Source organism: Neofelis nebulosa, chromosome 4, assembly GCF_028018385.1.
Source record: "Neofelis nebulosa isolate mNeoNeb1 chromosome 4, mNeoNeb1.pri, whole genome shotgun sequence".
NCBI classification, from domain to species: domain Eukaryota; kingdom Metazoa; phylum Chordata; class Mammalia; order Carnivora; family Felidae; genus Neofelis; species Neofelis nebulosa.
In genome coordinates, this window is record NC_080785.1 from 110,627,224 (window position 1) to 110,655,218 (window position 27,995).

At 48.9% G+C, this 27,995-nt stretch overlaps 1 protein-coding gene across 2 annotated transcripts; it reads left to right on the forward strand.

Moving 5' to 3' along the window:
• The first annotated feature begins 997 nt into the window (after positions 1-997).
• CHST13 (carbohydrate sulfotransferase 13) lies at positions 998-27,983 on the forward strand. Of its 2 annotated transcripts, none has more exons than XM_058725758.1 (3): positions 998-1,182; positions 21,191-21,270; positions 26,462-27,983. In XM_058725758.1, the coding sequence occupies exons 1-3, from the start codon at positions 1,086-1,088 to the stop codon at positions 27,305-27,307; spliced, it is 1,023 nt and encodes a 340-aa protein (XP_058581741.1). In that variant the 5' UTR covers positions 998-1,085; the 3' UTR covers positions 27,308-27,983. The 2 variants fall into 2 exon arrangements, with proteins under 2 accessions (XP_058581741.1, XP_058581742.1); XM_058725759.1 differs by lacking the exon at positions 998-1,182 and adding an exon at positions 5,538-5,710.
• Positions 27,984-27,995: the final 12 nt, after the last annotated feature.

The window sequence follows — 27,995 nt, forward strand, 5'->3', positions numbered from 1 at the left end:
TCAGATTTTGTGTCTCCCTCTCTCTGACCCTCCCCCAGTCATGCTCTGTGTCTCTCTGTCTCAAAAATAAATAAACGTTAAAAAAAAAAAAATTAAAACTGTGGTTGACTGCAGCACCCTTTCCCACACACTCACACCGCCAAGTGTTGTCTCAGGTGCACACCCGCACACGGCATCAGCTGCTCCCCGGGTTCCCTCATAGCCTGACTTGTGGGAAGCAGGGAGCGGGGGTCAGGCCTGGTCTCCCCCCGCCCAGGACTAGCTGGATGTTTATCTTCTATCTTTCGATGGCCTGACTTTACTCTCCTTCCCTCACACACAGGAGGGAGGCCTCAGCAAGTTGAGCGCTCACTTGGAGTGTGGATCAGTGGCCGGTGACCAGGTAAGGCAAAGAGCCCCGCTGGCCAGCAGGGCGTGAACTGAGAACCCCCACCTCTCCTCCCAGAGTCTGGCCAGGAACGACCTACAATGAGGCAGAGTTCCGGCAGGACCTGGAGACACCTGTGGAAACAAGGCTACAGGGTGACCTTGGGGGGATTAGAGGGCAGTCTTAGGCCTGACTCTCAGAGATGGAAGATCCTGGGGTAGTCGTCTGTAGAGGTCTGCTTCCCCATACCAGCCCCCCTCCCTCATGTAAGGCAGCAAAACCCCCCCAAGAGGGCACAGTGCTCCCCCGACCCGCCGACACGCCACTTTGCTGACGCTTCTTGGCCTTGGGTGGAGGATGGTACCCCGGGGCCAACCGAAGGCTCCGCCCCACCGGCGACCCGGCTCTTTCCACCCAGGCTCCGTCCTTCCAGCCCCGACTACTGCCGGGCTAGATCGGGTGCGGGGCGTGGAGGCTGGACGAGGCCCGCCGCCCGCCGTCGCCCACCTCCCCAGTCCCCAGCAGTCTGCCGCCGCACCACCCTACCCCCCACCCCCGCGAGCAGAGCGCTCGCACCCCCGCGCCGCGCCTTGGTACGCGCCGCCGGGCGGGGTTGGGGCGGGTCCCGGGGCGGGTCCCGGGCCGGGCGCTGCCGCCCCCGCCGGACCAGGGGGACCGCAGCCCCGCGCGCCCCGCAGCCCCGCGCGCCCCGCACAGCATGGGGAGGCGCTGCTGGCGGCGGCGCGCTCTGGCGGCCGCGTGTCTGGGTGCCGCGCTCTTACTTCTGGGCGCCGCGCCCCGCGCCCTGCGCCCGGGTGAGTGCCCACCGGGCCCCTCCACGGGGGGCACCTGCTGTCCCCTCCCGCGCTGGGGGGTAGGGGTGGGTGGGCCCAGGGAGGCTCTAGGCGTCCCCGTCCAAGCCCCGGCTCCCTGAAAGGGTCTTGCCGCCCTTGGGAGTTGGTCTCCCAACGCCCGCGAGGGATGATCGTTCGGGGCTCGCAGCCCGGGGCCCCGGGTCCGTTGTGGGTGGCAGAGGGCATCGGGCCCACCCAGGAAGGCAGCCTCGTTTACGTCGCCGGCACCCCTTGGCGCCCGGAGGGCCCTTGACCGAAGCGGTGCAGCGTGGGTTGGGGAAGCCTGACGCTGCCCGGTCCTTCAGGTGGTCCCCCTCAGCCGCAGGCGCTGCTGCCTGGAGCGCCCCGCTCCGCCCCGAAGTTCACACCCAGGAGGACTTGGGGCTCCTTTGCACGCACTGCACGGTCTGGTTGGGGAAACTGAGGCAGCCAGTCAGGACCCTGAAGCGCGTGGTAGCTGCCCTGGACCAGGCTTGTGCATAGTCTTAACTCACTTCATCTCCTCCCCATTTCACAAAGGGGGAAACTGAGGCAGAGAGATTGAGGGGCAGGTGTGGGTGACTTGCCTGCTGGCTAGCCACCTGCCTGGGGCTTGAGATGCCCAGTCAGCAGCCTGTTCCCACCTCCGGCTCTGTTTGCCTTTCCCTGGTGTGAGTGTGTTGGGGGGCTTTGGGGGCTCAGGGGGTAGGTCTCCACTGGGCTCTGTGAGAATCCTCGGAGTGTCACCTTTGGAGCCTCACGGACAGGGTCTCAGGGAGTAAGTGACCACGCCCCAGGGTGGACAGGGACTGTGGGCAGTGAGGGTGGCCCAAGAGATCTAGCTGAGGAGTCTGTGTTTTGGGGGGCACTCACCCACCTGGCTGGGTCTAGGTTAGTGGATAAGGGTCATTCCACAGCCTTACCTGCTGGATGACCTATTCCCCTCCCTCCCAGGTCCTCAGTACTCCCATCTTTCAAATGGAGTGCTCAGGTTCTTCCTTATGGGTCTTTCGGGGAAGTGAAATTAAATGAGATAGTGGAAGAAACTCAGTCCTGAGTCTCTTCATCATGCCGGCTGTCATGATTTAGGGGTGGCACTGTGCTCCCTTCATCTTGGGAGGCGGGGCTTCCTTCTCCTGCTTTCCCTCCAACCTCCATGACTGCCTCTGGGCTGGAGGCCAGGGTTTGGCTGGGGTCCAGGTGAGCAGGGCTTGGGGAGGACTCCCTAGTGTGTTCACCAGAGTTCTACCTAGTCACCCTGCCGATCACACTGTTCTCTGCATGCCTGGACCCAGCCTCCCAGACCTGGACACCTCTCCAAGCTCACGGGAGGGAGCCGTGGTCAGTCTTGGCAGTCTTTCCATCACCACCCCGTTCCATGAGCAGGTGGGCTATCTGGGAGTGGTGCTCCTGGTTCAGAGTGCTCCTGATTCATGGCAGGTGCTCCTACTCCTGTGTCTTAGCAGAGCAGAGTGTCCCCTAGCAGTGTGGGCTGTGGTCCTAGGGTCTGTGGCCATGACAGTCTTTGTCTACCCACTCATTCATAGACAAATGTTTACTCAGGACCTGGACTCCCAGGGCTCAGCCGCTGGTGTGGGGTGTGAGAGAGACAGAAGGCTAGAGCATTTGGGCCCCGGTGTGTGGGGTGTGTGTCTGGGGGGTATCTATAGAGGAGTAGGCACGTTGGGGTAGGCATATTTATGTCTCTGTGTCTCCCCTGCCTGGACACTTCTCTCCTGTCACCTCCTCTACCCAGGTTTGAGAGAGAAGAAATGAGCCCAGGTACTGGTTACCTTCTGCGTTTTCTTCCTTTTGACTCTCTTCTGCAAAATCCGGGAGAGCAGGAGCTAGAGAGGGTGACGTGTGGTCCCTCTCCTAGTTTTTGCCCATGCTGTGTCCCTGCCTGAGATTCTCTGCTGTGTGAATACCCTTGGCCACGACCTTCTCACCCACCACGCTGGCCTCACCCTACCCAGTCTGACAGACCCTACTTGGCCTCTGCTTCCACTGCCCCTAGACTGGGATGGGCCTTTTCTCCGGGCTCCCATAGTGCAGGCCCGCCTGCCTCCCAGAGGCCCTCTTGCTCCTGCTAGGTGCTCAGACCTTTCCCCATAGTCTGTCTTCACTCATCATAGCTTTGAGGGTGACCCTGGACAAAAAAGGGTTAATCAGACCAACCTACCCAACCTACTCTGCTGGCTCTTTTTCCTCCTGAGCCATGAGCTAAAGCCCCTGACCTCAGAAGCCAGTGAGGAGGGTGTGCTAATGTTGGATCTGCAGGCACCTGGCAGAGCCAGAGAGGAGACAGCTGGGTGGAAAGGCCTTCTCCTGCCAACCGTCCAGCTAGAAGCAGATCCTGCTGTCTGGGGACTCTGAAAGTGGCCTCATAGGGCCTCCAGCAGCTCTGAGGATGTTCCCAAAGCTGTGCTCTGAGTTGGAAGGGGGTGAAGGGTGTGGTGGGCCTCTGAGCTAAGAAGAGGGCTCCAGAGCACAGGAGGAACTTTAGCATCTTACTCCAGGCACACAGGTCTGGCACTGTCCCCTCCTTCTCCAGAGCAGTTGGGCAGGGGACACCTAAAAGACTGCCACTAGAGGCCTGGGGCCCCTAATGTGCATTTACTAGTGGGAAAGTCTGGAGTAGCCCACCGTGGCATCCCTGAGCCCCCAGGACACCATCAGTGCTGACCTAGTGCTCAAGGTCCTGGGGACGAGGAAGATGCTGGGGCAAGGTGGGACAGTTGCCCAAGATACTGCTGCCCTCGACACCCCAGCCTCACCCCAGGGTCCCAGTGGCGCTTCCACTGTCACCCCTCGTCCCCTTCTGCCTTTTGCTTCCTCTGTGTCCAAACCTGGGCTTGAAGACTGTTCTTTTGTGCAACCCTGTTGACCATGGATTTGCTGGGCACGTGCTCATGCGAGGTGCCTTTCTAGGGCTGGGAACAAAACTTACTAATATACCTGCCCTTGCAGACCTTACGTTTTTAATATTAAAAATCCAGGGGCGCCTGGGTGGCTCAGTCGGTTAACCATCTGACTTCAGCTCAGGTCACGATCTCACGTTTGTGGGTTCAAGCCCTGTGTCAGGCTCTGTGCTGATAGCTCGGAGCCTGGAGCCTGCTTCACGTTCTGTGTCTCCCTCTCTCTCTCTGTGCCTCCCCCACTCACACTCTTTCTCAAAAATACATAAAACATTAAAAAAAAATTTTAAACATCCAAATTGCTGGTCTGCATCTTCTGCCCCCAGAGACACACTGAGGGAGAGTCTCAATTTAAATCCCCCACCTGCTGCTTCACAGGGGCCTCATTGGGCAGTGCCGGATTCCACCCTCACCTCCCTCCCTCCTCAATCCTTTCCTAGGTTTGCAGGGTTGAGCATCTTTCCTGGAGTTGGAAGTCTCTGTCCACTTTCAGGGGACCTAGGGTTGGGGGCAGGGAAGGGAGAGTGTGGAAGAAGGTTGGATGGAGAGGGGATTATTCCCAGGGGAGGCCACCTGTCCCTTCCAGGCTGGATTGCTGTCTTCCTTTCTTCCAGACCACCTCCCTTCTCCTGGGGTCCAATGCTTCCTGTCTGAGATCTGGGATGATGTGTGCTAACAGAGATCTTCTCCCCCACTGTCCTTCTTGGAGGGTTTCCAGGTGGGGAAGGGCCCAGGGCTTCTCTCCCTTTCCCTCTCTGTCCCCTTCCTTTTCTGGCACCACAGCACCTGGGGACTCAGGCCACAGAGACAACTGTTCAGACAGAGCGCAGGGGTCTATGATCGTCGGGGCACCTCTCAGGCAGCGTAGTGGCCCTGGAGGCAGCCATTGCTTTTAATGAAAAACCAGTATTTTGGTCCTATGCAGAATAAATGCAGAAATGCCCGATGACTCCTGGGGAGCCAGGGTGCCAGGGTTGAGGTGGGTCTATGACATGGGCCTGGCCTTGGATCTGAACAGGGCCTCTCAGCGCAGAAGCCAGGGACCTTCGCAGGGGCAGCTAGAGCCAGGAGCAGACAGCTTGCCCCCTGGATGCCCTGTGTCCACTGCCTCCCACTGAGCCCCCCGCAGGACCCCGTCCCATAGGCTCTCCCTCATTGTCCTTGCACAGTGGGGTCCCAGTGCCCAACTCTGCATGCTCTGACTCCTTCCCCAGTCCTGGCCCTGGGCCCTCACAGGTCACAGTGTCTCAGTGAGGACATCTCAACTCAGGCCCACTTAAGCCAGATGAAGCTGCCTTCAGGCATGGGTGGATCCAGGGGTGGAACCCTTGTCTCCAGCTCTAGGTTTGGCTTTTCTCTGCAATGGCTTCACTTTTAGCTGCCTCAGTCCAAAAGAAGGGCTCTTGACTGATTTCTAGGCAGAGTCCCAAGGATGTGTCTCATTGGCCTGAATTGGATCCCGTGGTGTCCACCTCTGAGGGACAGTTGCTGTGGCAGAAAGGGATGGAATGCTCCAATTGGCTAGGCCTGGTCACCTGCCTATCCCAGCAGCTACTGGAAGAGGGAGCCTATCAGAACCACGTGGATGGAGTGTAAGCAGGTTTGCTTCCGGAGGGACGCCCAGCAGGCTAGCAAAAGGAGTGGGAGTGGCTGCTGGCAGCCAAATAGATAGATGCTCCCACACTGCTGTCCATTCTCAGGTACTGTCAGTGTTCCCAGGGCTCAGAGGCACCATCCGGGCCTCCAGAAAGTACCATGAGAAAAGGTTAACTGGCAAGGTGGATGGCTCACTAGAGTACAGATTGGTAATTGCATTTTGCAGAGAAGGAGACTAAGATCGGGAGAAGGAAAGTGACTTGCTCACCCAACTAGGAAGTGTGAGGGCCAGGATTTAATCCTAGTCTAAAGCCCTAACACTTATGCTTTCTACTCTATAGGCTGGGGTATTTGGGTTGGGCTTTGCAGGCTGCATAGGACTTCACCAGGTGGGAAAATGAGGAAAGGGAATTTGGGGCAGAGGGAATGGCACAGACAAAAGAATGGAGGAGTGAAAAGGCCTGGTGTGCTAAGGGATGTGCTGTGGGCAGAGCTCAGGGTTCCTGAGATGAGGTGGTAGGGTGGAAGCCAGAAGTATACTCTAAGTTGGGGCCCGGTCATGGGCGGCCTTGAGTGGCAGGCTAAGAGTTGGGGCCCTCTCCTTATGGCCATGAGGGGCTATCAGTCTTTAAATAAATTATTCATTGGCACTAGGTGAGTTACAGGGGTAACAAGAAAACAAGACAGTCCCTTTTTACAGAGTCAACTTTCTGGAAAGGCAGCCAGACATCAACCCATACACAAACCCCATTGTTTCAGCGGTCATAAATGCCACGCATAAATTAAAAGGAGAGACCTGGGAAAGGTCCTGACGTGGAGTGCTGCTCTTTGGAGAGACCCTCTTTCTAGAGGGGACATCCGAGTTGAAATCTGAACAAGAAGGGTTACTCTAAAGAATAGGGGTTCCTGGAGGAGCATCCCAGCCAGAAAGAACAGTTAGTGCAAAGGCTCTGAGGTGGGAATGCCCCTAATGTGTTCACTGATTGGCAGAAGGACCAGTGTGGCTGGAGTTGGGGGGGGGGGGGGTTGGAGAGGAGAGAGGTGGACCAGGAGGGTTCTGGGAAGAAGCAGGAATTTGTTGTTAGCCAGTGGGAAGCCATGAAGGTTTTAAGATCACCAAGGTGGAGGGAAGAGAAATAGCCTCCTATTTCTGAGTCTCCTGAGTGACGAGATTTCTGTGACTGTCCTGGATGGAGGAGGCAAGGGGGCAGGGGGGTGGGATAGGGGCAGTTCTTAACCATCCTGGAGGCAGAGGTGATGAGAATATACCCAAGAATGAGCTGGCCAGATGAGGGGTTCCATTCCAGGTGGAGTTCAGCAAATAGAGTTTGAGTTTTAAGTACAAGTGGAGAGATCTCTAGTTCTCTTCAGGGAAAAAAAAAAAAAAAAAGTGGGATTGTTTTTTATTTGTGAAGGGCTTGTCAACGTGTTCCTCCCTGAGCCTGATTGCCAGAGGGAATGTCCCTGACCCTGGGGCATGCAGGTCACCCTGGAAGTCCCAGGTCACCTGGGGGACCGAATGGGCTGGGGTAACCTGCCCTCCACCCTCCCCCAGCAAGGTCCCTGGGGGCCTGTCAGCACTGTTTGGGCCTGGCTGCCCCTGCCTGTCTGATCTTGCAACACTGTGCCCAACTAGAACTTATTAACCAGAAACCATGTGTCGTAATCTTCACTAAGTGGACTGGGAATCACCAAACAGTGTTTCTCTCCCAAATGGTGAAGTTTCAAATGGCCCACAGAATGCCTTGTGCCCCCCGCCCCCGCACCCTGCCCAGCTGCAAGGGGCAGCCAAAGCCTTTCCTTAGGGGTGGGTGTGCCAGGGACCATCTCACCGGTTTCTGCCTTCAGTTTCCCTGTGTGGCAGTTCACCCACCTGCCTGCAGTTCTGGTGAGCTTGGGCGGGGCTGTGTGCTGGGCAGGATGGGTGCCCAAGAGATGTGCCCTCAGAGGCATACGTGCGCTATGGCCCGGGGTCAAATCCTTTTTCTGGCCTTTGCTTGCTGTGAGGCCTCAGGCCTGTTTCTTTCCCTCTCTGAGCCTCAGTTTCCCCATCTGTCAAATGCAGATAAGAATGGTTTCTACCTGATACCAGTGTCAATGTGTGCCGAGCTCAGTGCCAGGCACTGGCGACCCTAGGGCTGTGCCCCAGGTGCTTCTTCCTGGTTCCCGTGACCCTGCCCCAACCCTGCCTCCTTTGCCGACTGCCATGCCCTCCTGGCGGCTTCCTGCCTTCATGCAGCAGGCACCGCAGGGTGTTGGGCTGTCTTTGCATCGACCTACTGGATCAGGACTGTGGTCTGCTCTTGAGGCCAGGGCTGCATGGTTTTCAGGGCCAGGATCCCTTTGGGCATGGGTGCTGGGCTCTCCCAGACTGTGGTCAGCTCACACCACATCGCTTCCTCCCTTTCAACCCCAGCTGGTTTGCTTTGAGCAATTTCAAAACTCCAGCTGTTTTACTGCTGTGATCTGTTTCTCCTTCTCCCAGCCTCTGTCCCTGTCATTGTGTGTAGCTCTGTCTCTTTCTCTGTGTCTTTGGCACCCCCTAGTCCCTCCCACCTCCCTTCCACCACCCTCCCCCGCCTCCCCATACAATCTTCTGCTATTTTTGTCTCCTTTTTCAAAGCAGAACCCCATGGTGGTTTTGCCTGTGACTGCCCTGGGCTGGCCCAGGCCCCTCCCTGGCTGTGAGACTGGGCCTGCCGCCTGGCTCTCCCTGGCTTGTCTGTTCCATGGTGCCCTTGGCAGGGAGCCTGGGACCTGAAGCCTAGTGGAGGGGCTGCACATTGGAGGACACAGGCCAAGAGAGGCTTGGGGAAACCAGAGTGGAGGTTGGGGGATGCCTCACTGTGGCCCTGTTTGGGCCACCCTGCCCTCAGAGCCAAGCCCCCAGCTTTCTAGAGTTGGGGGCTGGATCGAGGGATCTTCAAGGCAATCCCCTTCTGGCCCTCCTAGTCCTATCCGTCCTCCTCCCTGGCCAGCCTGCCCATCCCACTGGACTATAAGTTCTTCTGATCTGTGTGGTGGGAAGAGGTGGGGCTGGGTGGAGGTGGCCCAGCCCTGTAATCACTGGCCACAGCTACTCTATAAATAGGACCTCACTCTGGTGCCTGCTCCCTGTGACCCTCCACCCACTGGCCCCTGAGGTCTGGTATAGGACGCACTTTCCTGCAGGCTGTGGCCTGAGCAGGAAATGAGAGGCCCCATGCAAGGGCTGGTGTTTCTGAAGGCTGGGTGCCTCCAAGTTGTGGGGCCTTGGGGTAGAAATGGACCTAGGTTTGCTTCACAGTCCCTGGGGGCACCTCCTACCCCCCCCCCCCCCCCGCCACCGCTGTGGGTACCAGCCCTTCCTCAAACCCAGCTGTGGCCCTCAGAGGAGCTCATCACTGGGTGACCTGGGGCTACAGGTAACACATCTGCAGAATGGTGAGAAGGGTCCCCTGCCTCCCTGGGTTGTGAGTGGTGCTGTGCTAATGTGATATAGCATCTCCTGGTGGTTGCTGCTATACTTTGGCCAACCTGCCAGCCCCAAGCCTGGGGCCTCCCTGCGCAGCCAACATGGCTGCCCCCCGGTCAGCTCATTTTCTGATGACAGTGGTGTTCCTGGGACACGTCCAGCTGCCGGGAGACAGACGTTCCAGTCCTAGGGCCATTGGTAAATCACAGGACACAATTAGGCCCTCCCCTCACCCTGGCTACAGAAGAGCCCAGACCTTGTTCCAAGGACACTGGAGTGGGGAAGGAGCCTGAGGCTGCCAGAGGCCCTGGACAGTGGGCTTCTGGTGCACACAGAAGGTTTTGGAGGCCAAGGCAAGGTCAATCTGTCATTTATGCATTCATTCAGCCAGCCTCCACCAGGCTTTGCTGTAGTACAGGGGTTCTCCAGGTGTGCTCCTGGGCCAGCAGCATCAGCATGACCTGGGGGGCTGTTACACATGTGGATTCCTGGGTCCCCCTCCAGACCGCCCGGACTAGAACAAGTGTTTTCTGTGTTTTCGTTGGCCCCCACGCATGCTAAAGTTTGACAACCACTACTCATGGTCAGTTTGCCAACAGATAATCAAATTTTCAGTTAATCAAATTTTCCAAGTTTATTTGTTCGTCAAAAACATGTCTTAAATCTTTTCGGTGAATGTGTTCCTCTTGGCAGCAGTTTTTAGATTCTTCATTTTATTGAAAGCCAAGGGTCATGGAAACGTCCGTTCTTCTTATGGATATATTCTTTTCTCTTATGACCCTGAATTCTTGAAGGTATTCTTGTTATGAACATGCAATGTTCTTGTGAGTTCAAGAATATCTTATGATAGCCATCCAATATATTTACATTTGTAAGCTAGATTTGCATAAAATGGTCTTGCATATATCCTTTTTGGTGATCAGTAATTTTATTTTCATTGAGCTTTAATTCTCACTCCATAAAATCACTTTTTCAAAGGACACAGTTGAGTGGTTTCTTAGCGTATTTAACAGTTGTGTGGTATGTCCATTCTATAATTCCAGAATATTAGCAGTAGCAGTGAGTCCCGTCTTTCCCAGTGATTTCCCCCAGCACCCCCAACCCCTAGCACCCACTCATCTATGTGCCAAGTTGAAGCCAGCGTCAGTACTCTTTCCTTTGTATGAATGAATAATATTCTTTTGTATGGATGGACCACAGTGTTCATCCATTCATCAGTTAATGGAACCTGAGGTTTGGGTTATTAAAAATAATGCCATGGGAACATTTGTGCGTAAGTTTTTGTGTGAACGTTGTTTTCAGTTCTCCTGGGCATGTACCTAGGAATGGAATTGCTAGGTCATAGGGTAATTCAATGCTTAACACTTAACTTGCTTTCGCTCACCTTTTGTTATTGTGGTAAAATACACATCACATAAATTTTACTGTCTTAATAGTTTGTAGGTGTACCGTTCAGTGATATCAATGCATTCATAGTGTCGTGTGACCATCATTCCAGACCTCTTTTCATCTTGTAACACTGGAAGTCTGCACCTATTAAATACTCCACATTCTCCCCTCCGCCACCCCGGCAACCGTCATCTGCTTTTTGCTCGATGGTTTTTACTACTCTAGGTACTACATGGAATCCTTCATGATTTGTCCTTTTGTGACTGGCTTCTTTCACTCAGCATAATCTCCCCAGGGCTCATCCAAGTTGTAGCCTGTGTCAGAGTTTCCTTTCTTTTCAAGGCTGAATAATATTCGTTGTGTGAATAGACCCCATTTTGATTATCCGTTCATCTCTTGATGGACACTTAGGTTGCTTCCGTGTTTTAGCTTTTGTGAATAATGCTGCTAAAAACATGGGTGTGCAAATACCTCTTAGACACCCTGCTTTTTCAACTCTTTTGAGTATGTACACAGAAGTGGAATTGCTGTGTTCTGTTAATTCCATTTTTTATTTTTTGTGGAGCCTCCATGCTGTTTTCATAGCAGCTGCCCCATGTTACATCCCCACCAACAGTGCACAGGGTTCTAATTTCTCCACATTGACAACACTTGTTTTTTTTTTCTCTCTCTCTCTCTCTCTTTTTGATAGTAGCCATAATGATGGGTGTGAGGTGGTATATCATTATTGTTTTGATTTGCATTTCCCTAATGATGAGTGATGTTGAGCATCTGTTCATGTGCTCATTGGTGACTTGTACATCTTCTTTGGAGAAATGTCTATTCAAGTCCTTTGCCCATTATTGAGTTGAATTTTTTGTTGTTCAATTTTAGGAGTTCTCTATATATCCCCTATCAGATACATAATTTACAAAAGTTTTCTCCCATTCTGTGTTATCTCCCATAATGCACAGAATTTAAAATTTTTCAAGTCCAATTTATCTATTTTTTCTTTTGTTACCTGTGCCTTTGGTTATATCCAAGAAACCACTGCCAAATCCAAAGTCATGAAGCTTTTGTCTTATGTTTTCTTCTAAGAGTATTATTGTTTAGGTCTTACATTTAGGCCTTTAATCTATTTTGAGTTAAATTTTCTATATGATGTGAGGTAAGGGTCCAGCTTCATTCTTTTTCATGTGAACATCCAGTTTTCCCAATGCCATTTGTTGAAAGGAGTGTCCTTTCCCCCATTGAATGGTCTTGGCACCCTTATCAAAAAGCATTTGACCATATATGTAAGAGTTTATTTCTGGACACATCTCTTCTCTTCTCTTCTCTTCTCTTCTCTTCTCTTCTCTTCTCTTCTCTTCTCTTCTCTTCTCTTCTCTTCTTTATATGTCTGTCCTTCCACCAGCACCCACTGTTTTGTTACTATAGCTTTGTAGTTAGTTTTGAAATGAGGAAGTGTGAATCTTCCAGTTTTGGTCTTTTTCAAGATATTTTTTTGATATTTGGGGTCCTATTGAATTTTGGGATGGGTTTTTCTATTTGTGCAAAAAACGTCATTGGAATTTTGACAGGGACTGCATTGAATCTACAGATCATTTGGGGCAGTATTGACATTTTAACAATACTAAGTTTTCCAATCCATGAACATGGGATGTGTTTCCATTTCTTTGTGTCTTCTTTAATTTATTTCAGCAGTGTTATGGAATTTTCATTGTACAAGTCTTTTACCTCCTTGGCTAAGTTAATTCCTAAGTATTTTCTTCTTTTTTTAGACTATTACAAATGGAATTTTTTTTGTACTTTCCTTTTCATATTTTTTATTGTGTATAGAAATGCAATGATTTTTGTGTGTTGACTTTGTATCATGCTACTTTGGTGAACTCATTTATCAGTTCTAGCAGTTTTTGTGTGTGGAATCTTTAGGGTTTTCTGCATATAAGATCATATCATCTGCAAACAGAAACAATTTTATTACTTCCTTCCAGTTTGGATGTCTTTTATTTCTTTTTCTTGTCTAATTGCTCTGACTAGAACTTCCAATATTGTGTTGAATGGAAGTGTCAAAAATGGGCATCCTTGCTTTGTTCCTGATTAGAGGAAAAGCTTTTAGTCTTTCACTATTGAGTCTGATGTTTGCCATGGGTTTTTCATATATGGTTTATATTGTGCTGTGGTACTTTCCTTCTGTTGTTTGTTTGTTTGTTTTGAGTGTTTTCTTTTTTATCATGAAAGTATGCTGAATTGTGTCAAATGGTTTTTCTGCATCAATTGAGATGATTGTGTGGTTTTTTTTTTTTTTCCCTCCTTCATTCTCTTAATATGGTGTAGTACAGTGATTGATGATTATATGTTGAACTATCCTTGCATTCTGGGACTAAAGCTCACTTGGTGATGATATATAATCTTTTAATATGCTGTTTAACTTGTATTTCTAGTATTTTGTGGAGGATTTTTGCATCAATGTTAATAAGAGATACTGTTTTCATTTCTTGTAGCGCCTTTGTCTGGCTCCCTTCCCCTCTCCCCCCCCCCCCCCCCCCCGCCCAGAGTTATTAGTGGCCATACAAACTGAATTAGGAAGTGTTCCCTCCTCTATAATTTTTGCAAAAGTTTGAGAAGGATTTGCATTAGTTCTTGTATAAATGTTTGATAAACTTCACCAGTGAAGCCATCAGGTCCATGGCTTTTATTTGTCAGGAAAATTTTTATTACTGATTCAGTCTCCTTACTAGTTATAGATGTATTCAGATTTTCTACTACTTCATGAATTCATCTTAGTACATTTTGTACTTAGTACATTTTAGAAATTTGTCTATTTCATCTAGGTTATCCAATTGTTTTGGCATACAATTGTTCATAGTAGTTTCTTATAGTTCTTTTTACTTCTGTAGGGTCAGGAGTAATGTCCCACTTTCATTTATGATTTTAGTAAGCTGAATCTTGTTTTTCTTGGTCCATCTAGCTAAAGGGTAGTCAATTTGTGGATCTTTCCAAAGAACCAAATTTTGGTTTTATTGACTTTCTCTATTTTTCTATTCTCTATTTCATTTGTCTCTGCTCTAATCTTTATTATTTCCTTCTTTCTGCCAGCTTTGGGTTTATTTTTTCTTCTTTTTATAGTTCCTTAAGTTACGAACTTAGGTTGCTGATTTGAGATATTTCTTGTTTGTTTGCTTGTTCATTCATTCATTCATTCATTTGTTAATTTATTTTTAATTTATTTTAGAGAGAGAGGAAGGGCAGAGGGTGAGAGAGGATTTTAAGCAGGCTTCATGCTCAGTGTGAGCCTAAAGTGGGGCTTGGTCCCACAACCCTGGCATCATGACCTGAGCTGAAATCAAGAATTGGACCCTCAAATGACTGAGCCACCCAGGCACCCCTCTTTTTTTTTTTTGATGTAAGAATTTATAGCTCTAAATTTCCCCTAAGCACTTTCACTGCATCCCATAAGTTTATGTTGTTTTCATTTTTGTTTCCAAGTATTTTCTTTTTTTTTTTTAAGTTTATTCATTGTTGAGAAATGAGAGAGAGAGACAGAACATGAGCGGGGGAGGGGCAGAGAGAGAGGGAGATACAGAATCTGAAGCAGGCTCCAGGCTCTGAGCTGTCAGCACAGAGCCCACTGTGCGGCTCGAACCCATGAACTGTAAGATCATGACCTGAGCCAAAGTCGGACGCTCAACTGACTGAGCCACCCAGGTGCCCTTGACTCCCAAGTATTTTCTAATTTCCCTTGTGATTTCTTCTTTGATCCACTGGTTGTTTAGAAGTGTGTTCTTTGATTACTACAGATTTGTGAATTTTCCAGTTTTCCTTCTGTTATTGATTTCTGACTTCATCCTGCTGTGGTCAGAGAATATACTCTGTATGATATAATGTCTTTTATTTTAACTTTTTTTTAAACATCTATTCATTTTTGAGAGATGGAAAGATAGAGCATGAGTGGGGGAGGGGCAGAGAGAAAGGGAGATACAGAACCCGAAGCAGGCTCCAGGCTCTGAGCTGTCAGCACAGAGCCCGATGCGGGGCTCAAACTCACGGACCGTGAGATCATGACCTGAGCTGAAGTTGGACACCCAACTGGCTGAGCCACCCAGGCGCCCCTTTTAAGATCTATCCTGACTTATTTTGTGGCCCAACATATAGACTATCCTGGAAAACATTCCACATGTGTTAGAGAAGAATGTGTGTGCTATTGTTGTTGGATAGAGTGTTTTGTATGTGTCTATTAGATCTAATTGGTTTATTGTGATGTGTAAGTGCTTTGTTTCCCTCCTCATCTTCTATCTCATTGCTTAATTCATTACTGAGTGGTATACTGAAATCTCCAACTATTATTGTAGAGCTGTCTATTTCTCCTTCCTATTCTGCCAATTCTTGTTTCATTTACTCTGATAGCCTGCCATTAGGTAAGTAAATGTTTATAATTGTTCTAGCTTCTTGCTGTATTAAAACTTTTATTCATATATAAAGTACTTGTCTCTTATTTCTTTGATTCAGAGTCTATTTTGTCTGATATTAATATAGCCACCTTTGCTCTATTTTGGTTACTATTTGCTTGGAGTTTTTTTCCATCCAGTTTGTATCACTGGATCTCAAATGAGTCTCTTGTAGAACACAGATTGAGTTGGGTCAGGTATTTTTATCCATTCTGCCCATGTCTGTATTTTGGTGAGTTTAATCCATTGACATTTAAAGTAATTACTGATAAGGAGGAACATCTGTCATTTTGCTATTTGTCCTCTCTATGCCTTATAGTTTGTTTGTTTTTTATCCCTCATTTCCTGTATTACTGTCTCCTTTTGTGTTTAGTCAGTTTATCTTTTTGTAAATTCCTTTCTCACTTCCTTTGTGGCTACCATGGGGATCACATTTAATCCTAAAATTATATGTTGTATTTTGGATTTATACAACTTTAACCTTGCTAAGTACAGAATTTTGCTCTTTTACAGCTCTGTCCCCATCCCTTTCAGTTGCTATTATATAATTACATCTTTATACACTATATGCCCACACACATAAACTAGTAATTCTTTTAAATGCATTATTCTCGGGGCGCCTGGGTGGCTCAGTCGGTTAAGCGTCCAACTTCAGCTCAGGTCATGATCTCATGGTCCGTGAGTTCGAGCCCCACGTCGGGCTCTGGGCTGATGGCTCAGAGCCTGGGGCCTGCTTCCCTCCCTCTTCTGTGTCTCCCTCTCTCTGCCCCTCCCCTGTTCATGCTCTGTCTGTCTCAAAAATAAATAAACGTTAAAAATAAATAAATAAATAAATAAATGCATTATTCTCTTAAATTACATAGAAAACAAAAATTTGGAGTTAATAATACTGGCTTTTAGACTGATAATTGTTTTTCTTTTTTTTTGCTTTAGATATAGTCTCTTTTAAATCATATAGAAAACAAAAAGTACAGTTACAAACTATTGTTACAATAATATTATCTTTTATAATTGCCTGTGTATCTACCATTATTGATATTTACTTCTCCATACAACTTCGAGTTACTGTCTAGTTTCCTTTCATTTCATCTTGCAGGACTCCCCTGAGCATTTCTGGCAGGACAGATCACGAACTCCCTCAGCTTTTGTATATCTGTGAATATACAGATATTAAGCTCTCCCTCACTTTTGAAGGAGAGTTTTTCCAGATATAGGTTTGTTGATTGACAGTGCTTTTTTTTTTTTTTCCTTTGAGCACTTTGAATATATCATCTCATTGTCTTCTGGCCTCCAAACTTTCTGATGAGAAATCTACTCATAATCTTATTGAGGCTCCCTTGTATGAGTGATGAGTTGTCTCTATTTGCTGCTTTCAAGATTCTCTGTCTTTTGAAAGTTTGATTTGCAAGTCTCTTTGAATTCATCTTACTTGGAGTTCATTATGATTCTTGGATGTTTATATTCCTGTCTTTCATGAAATTTGAGAAGTTTTCAGCCATTATGTCTTCAGATATTCTTTCCGTCACTGTCTTTCTCTTCGCTTCCTGGGACTCCCACAGGAGTATGTTGATTTTGATGTTGTCCCACAGGTCCCTTAGGTTCTGTTTATTCTTCTTGAATCTTTTTTCTTTCTGTTCCTTATACTCAGTAATTTCCATTGTCCTGTCTTCAAGTTCACTGATTCTTTTTTCCGCCTACTTAAAATCTGTCTTTTAATAGCGCCAGTGAATTTTTCATTTCAGTTATTGTACATTTTAGCTCTAGAATTTCTTCTTAGTTTCTTTTAACATCTTTACTGATATTCCATTTTTTTCATCGATCATTTTCTTGATTTTCTGCACATCTTCCTTTAGTTCTTTAAGCATCTTCAAGACAGTTGTCTTACAGTCTTTGTCTCATATATCTGCCATCAGATTTTTTTCAGGGTGTTTCTGTTGATTTATTTTCTTCATCTGAATGGACCATACTTTCCTCTTTCTTTGTATGACTTCTAATTTTTCTGTTGTTGTTGAACACTGGACATTTGAATCTAATAATGTAGTAACTGTGGAAATCAGATTCTCTTACTCGGTGATTGCTATTTTTAGCTTGTTTTTGTTTTTCTGATTGTTGTAGGCTGTCTGTGCTGAGGTTCAGCCCACGTTATAAATTTAAGGTCTTCTTAGGTCTTTTTCTGAGCCTCTCCCTGGGCATTCACAGTCAGTTTCTAATTTTCCCCATTTTTGCCGTTGCTTTGAATGTTTTAGTGTTTAATACCTGGCTCCCCAAAAAGAGGAAAAGAGAAAAATGGAAGGTGGAGAAAAGGGAACCAGCCTTTTAAGTCCTTAGGAAGTCACTTTATGTGGAGGGAGAGGGACTTGCAACAATGTGGGGAAGCACACCTGATCAAAGCGTGGATCTCTGATATTTGGAGAATGGCATCCTTTTTGCCCACCCCGCTTCCTGCATGCTGTATGTAAGCTACTCCAGGAACACATGCACAGCTGTCTGCCATGTGGCTGTCTGCCATGTGCTAAGAGCTGTAATCGGGGAATACTGCCACCTTAATGACATTAAATCTCCCAATCCACAAACATGGGATATTTTTCCATTCGTTCAGGTCTTCAATTTCTTCCAGTGATGTCTTAGTTTTTAGCGATGAGTTCTGCACTTATTTTGTTAAATTTAATCCTTAATGTTTTTCTTTTTATGCGATTGTAAATGGAGATGTTTTTGTAATTTCAATTTTGGGTTATTCATTGCTAGTATTTAGAAATACAATTTACTATTGTATATTGGTCTTTTATTCTACAATCTTGCTGAACTAATTTATTAGCTCTAATCGTTTGTGGATTACACAAATACATACATACACATTCTCTATATATTCGTGTTATCTATGAATACACATAATTTTACTTTTTCCTGTCCAATCTGGATGCCTTTTTTCTTTCTTTTTCTTGCCCAATACCCTGGCTAGAACTTCTAGTACATTGTTGAATAGAAATAGTGAAGGTGGGCATCCTTTGTTTTGTTCCTGATCTTAGAGGTAAAGCATCCAATTTTCACTATTAAATATGTTAGCTATGTTTTCTAGATGGCTTTTATCCGCTTGAAGAAGTTCCCTTCAATTTCTGGTTCATTTAGTGTTTTTATTAGGAAAGGGTATTGGATATTGTGCAACACTTTTTCTGCTTGTACTGATGATGATTGTGTGGGGTTTTTTTCTTTATTCTATTAATATGGTGTATTACCGTGATTGATTTTTTTTTATGTTGTACCACCTTTGCACTCCTGGGATAAGCCTTACTTGGTCATATATAAACCTTTTTATATGTTTATGGATTCAGTTTGATGTGTTGTTTTGTTTTGTTTTGTTTGTGAGGATTTTGCATCTATGTTCATAAGAGATGTTGCTCTGTAGCTTTCTTGTGATGTCTCTGTCTGGTTTTGGTATCGGGGTAATACTGGGCTCATATATGAGTTGGGGGGTATTTTCCCTCCCCCATTCTGTTTTGTTTTTTGGGAGTTTTTTTTGAGGGGCATAAATAGTTTAGAAGATACTGGTGTTAATTCTTCTTTAAATATTTGATAAGATTCAGGAGTGAGGGGCGCCTGGGTGGCGCAGTCGGTTAAGCGTCCGACTTCAGCCAGGTCACGATCTCGCGCTCCGTGAGTTCGAGCCCCGCGTCAGGCTCTGGGCTGATGGCTCGGAGCCTGGAGCCTGTTTCCGATTCTGTGTCTCCCTCTCTCTCTGCCCCTCCCCCGTTCATGCTCTGTCTCTCTCTGTCCCAAAAATAAATTAAAAAAAAAAAAATGTTAAGATTCAGGAGTGAGTTATCTGATTCTGGGCTTCTCTTTGTGGGAATTTCTTTCCATTACTATTTCAATGTATTGTTATATGTCATTGAGATTTTCTGTTTCTTTTGAGTGAGGAATTTGCATCTTTTTAGGACTCTTTCCATTTCATGTAGGTTATCTAATTTGCTTTTATATAATCGTTCATACCTTTCTCATTTCTGTAAGATTCAGTACTAATAGCTTTTCTTTCATTCCTGTTTTTACTAATTTGAGACTTCATTCTTTCCCCCACTCCCAGAGATGTCTTTATTTAAAAAAAAGAAAACAAAAAACAGCATTTAACCATGTGCACATGTGCTAGGGTCACTGTGATGGTACCAGCCTTTCATTTTTATTTATTTTTATTTTTATTATATGTATTTACTTTTAAAATTTATTTTTAATTTTTTTAATGTTTATTTTACTTTTGAGAGAGAAAGAGAGACAGAGTGTGAGTGGGGGAGGGGCAGAGAGCAAAGGAGATGTAGAATCGGAAGCAGGCTCCAGGCTCTGAGCTGTCAGCACAGAGCCCAACTTGAGGCTCGAGTCCACAGACCGTGAGATCATGACCTGAGCCGAAATCAGACGCTTAACTGACTGACCCACCCAGTGCTCATTTTTTTTTTAATTTTTTTTTTAACGTTTTATTTATTTTTGAGACAGAGAGAGACAGAGCATGAACGGGGGAGGGGCAGAGAGAGAGGGAGACACAGAATCGGAAGCAGGCTCCAGGCTCTGAGCCATCAGCCCAGAGCCCGACGCGGGGCTCGAACTCACGGACCGCGAGATGGTGACCTGAGCTGAAGTCAGACGCTTAACCGACTGAGCCACCCAGGCGCCCCATCAGTGCTCATTTTTTAATCTATATCGAAGTTAGTTAGCCTATAGTGCAACAATGATTTCAGGAGTAGATTCCACTGATTCATCCCCTATGTATAACACCCAGTGCTCATCTCAACAAGTGTCTTCCTTAATGCCCCTTACCCATTTAGCCCATCCTCCCTCCAGCAACCCTCAGTTTGTTCTCTGTAATTAAGAGTCTCTTATGTTATGTCCCCCTCCCTACTTTTATATCATTTTTGCTTCCCTTCCCTTATGTTCATCTGTTTTGTATCTTAAGGTCCTCGTATGAGTGAAGTCCTATGATATTTGTCTTTCTCTGACTGGCTAGTTTCACTTAGCATAATACCCTCTGGTTTCATCCACGTAGTTGCAAATGGCAAGATTTCACTCTTTTTGATTGCCGAGTAATACTCCATTGTGTGTGTGTGTGTGTGTGTGTGTGTGTGTGTGTGTATCTTCTTTATTCATTCATCTGTCGATGGACATACTTTGGCTATTGTCGATAGTGCTGCTATAGACATTGGGGTGCATGTGCCCCTTTGAAACAGCACACCTGTATCCCTTGGATAAATACCTAGTCGTGCAATTGCTGGGTTGTGGGGTAGTTTATTAATTTTTTGAGGAACCTCCATACTGTTTTCCAGAGTGGCTGCACCAGAGACGTCATTCTTTTCTTCTTGGTCAGTCTAGCTAAAGTTTTGCCGATTTTGGTGATCTTTTTTGAAGACTGCATATACTTTATTCATTTATTAACAAGTATAATCATATTTAATCATATTTAAGAAAAATATGATCAAGAAGCATAAGATCATAAACCTATGCTTACCTATGTCAACTATATACTAAGAATATATTCATATTAATTGAATATGTAGGAAGATATTCCTTAAGACACATTTAAAGTAAAAGAATAAATTTAGTAAGCAGAGTTTGTGGTAGTTTTAAGATTGAAGAGTGCAGTACTGAGACAGATAGACAGTATCCCTGCCCACTGTCTTCCAGTCTGGGAGACCGTGAAACCTGCCTTTACCAGGAAGTGGCATACACACTGGCCAGGGAAGTTCAGGCTCCTGTAGGAGCCCACGGCAGTCATGTGACCTGGCGGGCTGTCATTGGAGAAGCTGAGTTTGGCTGTGCCACCTCTCCTGCTACCCAGCCCTTACTGGCTGCCTGGACAGCAGCTAGCTTGGTGATTCCCTTCGGGCTCCGTGGTCATGGGGCTGGCGGGGGTGGGGCATGAGATGAAGGCAGATGGAGACAGTGGGTGGTCAGGCCTTCACCAGAGGGCTGGATAACACCTTTCCTCTCATCCCTGCCTGCCTGGCATCCTCCAACTCTGAAGGGCAGGACATGGGGCAGGAGTGATACCAAGTACTCTGCCCTGGTGGGTCAGGGGACCTATCAGTGCCGCACACTCCACCAAGCCCCCTGGAGGCAGGTGAGACACAACAGGGAAACTGATTCCCAGAGGTAGATCAGATGTGTCCAAGCCCCCTGAGAGCCACAATCAGTCCATTTGATGCCTCTTTCCTTGTGCCCCACAGCATTTGAAAACAGCCTGGGCTCTGGCTGGCTCAGTGGGAAGAGGAGGAGTCCCCTGCAGATGCTGTATGATGCGGACCAGGTAGGTGGACAGACACCCACCCAGTGATGCCTCCCTCTACCTCCAGCCCCGGGAACCTGAAAGCCCACGTGTAGACCCGCTGTCATGGGACTGGAGTCCGCAGGAGGGCATGACGAAGCTTCCTCGGTAGTCAAGGCTCTGTGCAGAGAGGAGAATGCCTGTGACAAGGGCAAATCTTGGGGCAAGCTGGGAGATCCGCCCACCCACCCTCCACCATTGACCCAACAACAGACTGAGGCCACACTGTGCCAGACACTCTTTTGTGCATTGTGGGTATAAAAGACTGAAGCAGACCCTTAGGAGGTCTAGTGGGGAGACGGTAATTAAGTGAACCCCCAGATTTTAGTACCCGCTGTGGTAGGGGGTAGGCTACCTGCCCTCGCAGTGTTCTCAGGCACACGGACCGGGAGGCTTGCTGGCCCGTGCACTCCACTTCTGCTCTGGGCCTGCCGGGAGCACCCACAAATCCCAGCCCCCCTCCCCGCCATGGTTATACCCCACTGAGAGCCACAGGCCCCTGGCTCACACACACCCCAGCACGTACAAGGAGAGGCACCCATTCAGACAGCATGTGTGGACCACCTACTGTGTGCAGTCTGTGCTCGGGATGCTGCTGATCCAGCGGCAAGCAGGTCAGCTGGGTCCCTGACCTGGTGCAGCTGACATTCCCATGGGGCGGGGGGAAGACATCATCCCATTGCCACCTGCATTAACCTGTGACTCGTTTGCATCAGGGCAGCCCTAGGTGCAATAAGAGATGGACCAGGAGGGTTCTCGTTTAGATCGGGGGCTGTGGGGGGGAGGGGAGCCTCTCTGAGAAAAGGACATAGGAGCTGAGAACTGCTGAAAAAATGTTGAGAAACAAACAGTAGGGGGCTGAGTGCCTGGAGGTGAGGGGGCAACGGAAGAGGGGGTGTGAGGTGAGCCAAGAGTAGGCAGCAGCTTGGTGGTGCCTGGCAGGTGGGGAAAGGGTAAGAGGGAGCCATAGAGGGTTTTAAGCTGGGGAGAATGATCAGACAGGTTGGGTAGGTAGCTGTTCACTGAATCCCTAAGTGCTGAGCCAAAGGGGCCTGTGGAGCTTATCTGACCTTGGGTTTCAGGTGTAAAGGCCTTGGTTCAGAGAGGGTGACTGGCTTGCTCTGGACCACACAGCAAGCTGAGGGCAGGCCAAGCTCTCTGTAGGATCCTGGGCCCCGCTAGTTCCACAGGCCCCTGAGGGTCAGATGGAGTTGGCTCAGCCCCCTAATGGCCTGAGGTCGCACTGACTGTTGGGTGTTAAGGCCCTGGGAGCTTAGCACCTTGCAGCTGAGAAATAAAAGTAATAAAAATAATCCGGCCAGTGAGTGCTAACTGTGTACCAGACACTTCAGTTCTGTGAACATATTTAGTCCTCATGGCAACCCTACAAGGTAGGGCTGTAGGGCTGTTGTTTTCCCTGTTTAAAGATGAGGAAACTGAGGCAAAGGGAGGCCAAGGACACAGAGAAGGTGACAGAGCTCATAAGGACTAGAGCCACGCTAAGGATGCAGGCAGCTGAGTCCAATCAGGCCAGGAGAGAGGAGAGTTGTAGCTGCAAGACTCGGTCCTGGACCAGCAGGCGTAGTGGCAGCTTCTGAGTCCTAAGTGGCCTGAGTTGAGAGTTCCAGCTTCTGTACTCGAGAGCTGTAGGCAACTCATTTCTTCTGAGCCTCAGTTTTCTCACTTGTATGGAGATAACATTGCCTGTCTTGGTATTTACGGAGCTCCAAGCGACAGAAAAGCTGACTTTAAGCCATTAGGACAGTCGGTGTTTACTTCCCAAGATGCTCAGAGACCAGCCAGCCCTCTGGAACAGCATCATGTTGGCATCGTCATCGTCTGGATGTTGATATTTGTTTCATGTCTTGTTGTCTCCTGACTGCAATCTGACTGCCAGGGCTCCGGACCTCTCCTCCTAGGACAGTAGCCCCGAGCAGAAAGGGAGGGGGGCAGGCAAAGGTTTTTTTCTTCAAGGGCCCTCTCTTTTTGTGCTGAAGTCTTTCCTGGGACTCATCTAGCAGACTTTCCTGTAATCTCTTTGGTCAAAGCCAAGCTACGTGTGCACCGCTGGCCCCAGAGCTTTCGTGAAGTTGTGTGAGGTTGCTGTGACTGGTTCTTCCCCAAGGCTGGGCACACGACCTACCACAATTGAGGTCTGCTGTCAGGAAAGGTGGCCCAACAGGTGGGGAGATGGCCAGTATTCCGTGCCATAGGAAATATGTTGGGTTGTCTGGAAGCTGAAAGCAGACCTGGGCTGTGGGGCACCTGGATGCAGCCTCTCCTGGCACTCGTGTGCAGCCAGGCTTCTGAGAGCAACCCTGTGAGTCTGCCTTAGAGAGTAGGGGATCCTCCCAGGCCCCCCACAGCCGTGGCTGAACTTTGCAGCCACCTTTCAGTGCGATTTTGAAAAGGTAACATAAGCACGATAGGGCATTCAACCTCCCAAAAAGTACATACAGTGAAGAGTACCTCTCCTTCCCACCCTGTTCCTGCTGACCCCTGGAGGTGACCAGTTAGTCTCCTGTGTGTCCTCCCAGGCACGTTCTGGGTATGTGTGTAGTGTCCAGTGCTCAGTCATGTGCTCAGGTCACTTTGCCAAAATCACACCTACAGGGCATATATGTCCTTTCTCTCTGCTTTATGTTTTAATTGTGAAAAATTCAAACATATACAGAAGTACAAAGTACATTAAACCCCCATGTTCCCATCACCCAGTTTGAACAGTCATCAACTCTTATCCAGTCCTATTTCATCCAGACCCTTCTCCCCTCCATTCCTACCTGGGATTATCTGGAAGCAAATCACATCCTTGTTTATTCTGTGACAATGTCAATATATATCTAAAAGAGAGGCTCCCCACAACCTATCCTTTTCTGAAACATTTATTTCCTTCCCCAACCCTTTTTAAGCCCAAAGTGTGGGGTGTTGACTCTTGTTCTGTATTTCAGCTTTTTCACTGAAAGTATCGTGGATTTATTATTTTTTTTAATGTTTATTTTTGAGAGACAGACAGAGACAAAGTGCAAGCGGGGGAGGTGCAGAGAGAGGGAGACACAGAATCCGAAGCAGGCTCCAGGCTCTGAGCTGTTGGCACAGAGCCCGATGTAGGGCTTGAACTCATGGACCATGAGATCATGACCTGAGCTGAAGTCGGACACTCAACCAACTGAGCCACCCAGGTGCCCCAGTATCTTGGATTTCTGCAGGATGCTTTTAAAGGCACCAGAAGCACAACTGAGCATACATGCATGTGTGCGCACACGCGCACACACACACACACACACACACACACACACACACATCCCTGCCCCCTCCCCCCAGCGTCAGATACTCTCATGAAGGCACGGGGTACAGTGTGCCCCCATTTCAGAGGCTGCTTTGTCCCCTTGCAATGGAAGCACTCAGAAGGCTTTTTTCTTAACTGAGATATAACTCAAATACCATAAAACTCACTTTTAAAGTGTACAATTCAACGGGTTTTAGTGTATTTACAAGGCTGCATAGCTGTTGCCACTCTAATTGCAGAACGCTTTCGTGACTCCAGAAAAGAAACCCAGCACCAGTTAGCAGTCACTCCCCCTTGTCCCCTCCCACCCGCCCTTGACAACTAGCAATATGCTTTCTGTCTCTGTGGATCTATTCTGGACATTTCTTATAAATGGAATCTATCCGACAACATATGGCCTTTTGTGCCTGGCTTCCTTCACTTAACATGGGCAATCTTTTCAAGTTTCATCCATGTTTTAGGGTGTATCAGAATTTCCTTTGGGGGCGCCTGGGTGGCTCAGTCTGTTGAGCACCCGACTCTTCATTTTGGCTCAGGTCGTGATCTCATGGTTTGTGAGTTTGAGCCCCATGTACTGTCAGCATGGAGACTGCTTGGGATTCTCTCTCTCCCTCTCTCTCTACCTCTCCCCCATGCTCACTCTGTCTCTCTCTCTCAAAATAAACACTGAAAAAAAGAATTTTCTTTCTTTTATTGGCTGAATAATATTCTATTGTATGGATATGCTACATACTATTTATCCATTCTTTGTTGATGGACATTTGGGTTGTTTCCAAACCTTTTGGCTATTATGAATAACGTTGCTGTCAACATCATTTACAAGTTTTGGTGTGACATATGTTTCTAGTTATCTTGGTATATACCTAGATGTGGAGGGCTGGATCATATGTTTATTTATTATTTTTTGAGAAGCTGCCAAGCTTTCCACAACAGCTATATCATTTTACACTCTCAACAGCAATGAATGAAGGTTCCATTTTCCCACATCATCAACAATGTTTGTTGTTGTCTTTTTTTTATTATGTCTTGAAGGTTTTTAAGGCAATTCTGAGGAATTAAAAACACTCTCCTAGAAACTCCTGAACCAGGAAGAGGAGGGGTGGGAGGGGGGTTGGAGGGTTAGTCTTGGAAGTAGAGAACCTGTTTAGTGCAGAAGGGACTTGAGGAAAGGAGGAGGGATGGGTGGGAGGTGGTGGCTTGGGTCTTAGCATGGCCGAGGCAGGCTAGGAGGGGCTGGCCTGAGTGTCCTAATACTACCTAATTAATAGAGTCGTAAAGTGCACAGAAGACTTTCTGGCACACAGTGGGTGCTAGATAAATGCTCGATGTTAATATCTCACAGAAGAGAGACAGGCTTCAGAGAGGGCAAGCTTCCTGCCCAGGCACTGAAGTTAGAGATGGTTGGCGGTAATAAAAAGAAATCAAGACCCGCAGGAACATACAGAAGTAGCTCATTTTATCATTGAACAAAAAATATCTCGGTAGCCTGCAAGTGGCTACATTTTTCAACTCTATATGGATTTAAAGTATACTGTTCGTATACACTATGCTTTCAGTAAAAAGGGAGCGGATATTCAATCTGCGCCCACCCTTACCACTCTGATGATATAACTTCTTTATCAGGCTTACTCTGATGTGGTCATATTCATTCTGAGGCCTTCCTCGGTCCTGAGCACCCAACACTTGTTTGTCACATCCTTCCACGTGCCTCAGCGAGGTCAGAGCCATTTCTCCCCAAGTTCAGGTCCAGGACAGATCCCTGGGTCCCAAATCACAGAGCGATCAGTGGCAGTTGCTGGGGTTTCAGTCCCCCATTCCTTCGCCGCGGCCGGGTGGGCGAAGGGCCCGCAGCGCTGACCCGTCCGTCCCCCGACCTGTCGCCCGCAGGGCCCGCGCTCGGCCATGGCCGAGGTGCACCGGCAGCGGCGCGACCTGCTGCGGCGCGCCTGCAGCCGCCACACACGGCGGCAGCGCCTGCTGGGGCCCGAGGACCTGCGGCACGTGCTGGTGGACGACGCGCACGGCCTGCTCTACTGCTACGTGCCCAAGGTGGCCTGCACCAACTGGAAGCGCGTGCTGCTGGCGCTGAGCGGCCGCGCCCGCGGCGACCCGCGCGCCATCCCCGCGCACGAGGCGCACGCGCCGGGCCGCCTGCCCTCGCTGGCCGACTTCAGCCCGGCCGAGATCAACCGGCGCCTGCGCGCCTACCTGGCCTTCCTCTTCGTGCGCGAGCCCTTCGAGCGCCTGGCGTCGGCCTACCGCAACAAGCTGGCGCGGCCCTACAGCGCCGCCTTCCAGCGGCGCTACGGCACGCGCATCGTGCGGCGCCTGCGGCCGCGCGCGCACCCGGACGCGCTGGCCCGCGGCCACGACGTGCGCTTCGCCGAGTTCCTGGCCTACCTGCTGGACCCGCGCACGCGCCGCGAGGAGCCCTTCAACGAGCACTGGGAGCGCGCGCACGCTCTCTGCCACCCGTGCCGCCTGCGCTACGACGTGGTGGGCAAGTTCGAGACGCTGGCGGAGGACGCGGCCTTCGTGCTCGACCTGGTGGGCGCGCCGGGCCTGCGCTTCCCCGCGCCGCCGCCCCGGGCCAAGGCGGCCGCCGCGCGCGACCTCGCCGAGCGCCTCTTCCGGGACATCAGCCCCTTCTACCAGCGGCGTCTCTACGACCTCTACAGGATGGATTTTCTGCTCTTCAACTACTCTGCTCCTTCCTACCTGCGGCTGCACTAGGCCGCGGAGTCCCGGTGGAGCCTGGCATGTGGATGCCCCAGGGTCTCGGGTGGACCGGAGAGTGTGCATTTCTGGTGGTCCCCACCCCCACCGTCCCCTGCACCTCCATGCTGGTGCCACCCGCCCGGGACTCCACTCTAAGTACCACTGCCCCCGCGATTCCCTGATTGGCCAGCACGCCTGGCCAGGTTTAGGTGCAGTCCACCTTGTGTGACTGCCTGTCACTTGACGCTTGCTTCCTCTGACTGCTCCAGCTGGACGGCCTTTCTCCAGACCCCTGGATGGGAGAGCATTGAATAACTAGTCTGTTTTCGTTTGAGGCCATTTTGGGGGTCGGCTTTGCCCCCAAACCTGTCTGTGGTGCAACAGAGCAGAAATGATGGTTCAGTGTGACCTCTTCACCTCACCTGCTTTGGTGGTCACATCCCTGTCCCTCGATGGGCTCAGGCTAGAGCCATCTGTGCCAGTGGGCATGGCTCTGGAGCCCATCCTGAGTTGCCTTCCACTCTGCCTGTCACAGAGCAGCACTGTGTCTGGCCCCACCTTTGACCTCAGTCTGGCCAGATCCCAAGTCTTCCATGTGTGCTCACAGAGCTCAGAATGGTGCCCGGTTTTATAGGACCTTGGTGAGCTGGGGAGCTCATGTTTTTGAAATAAACGTTTTGTTATTTTCTGACGTTTGGAGTTT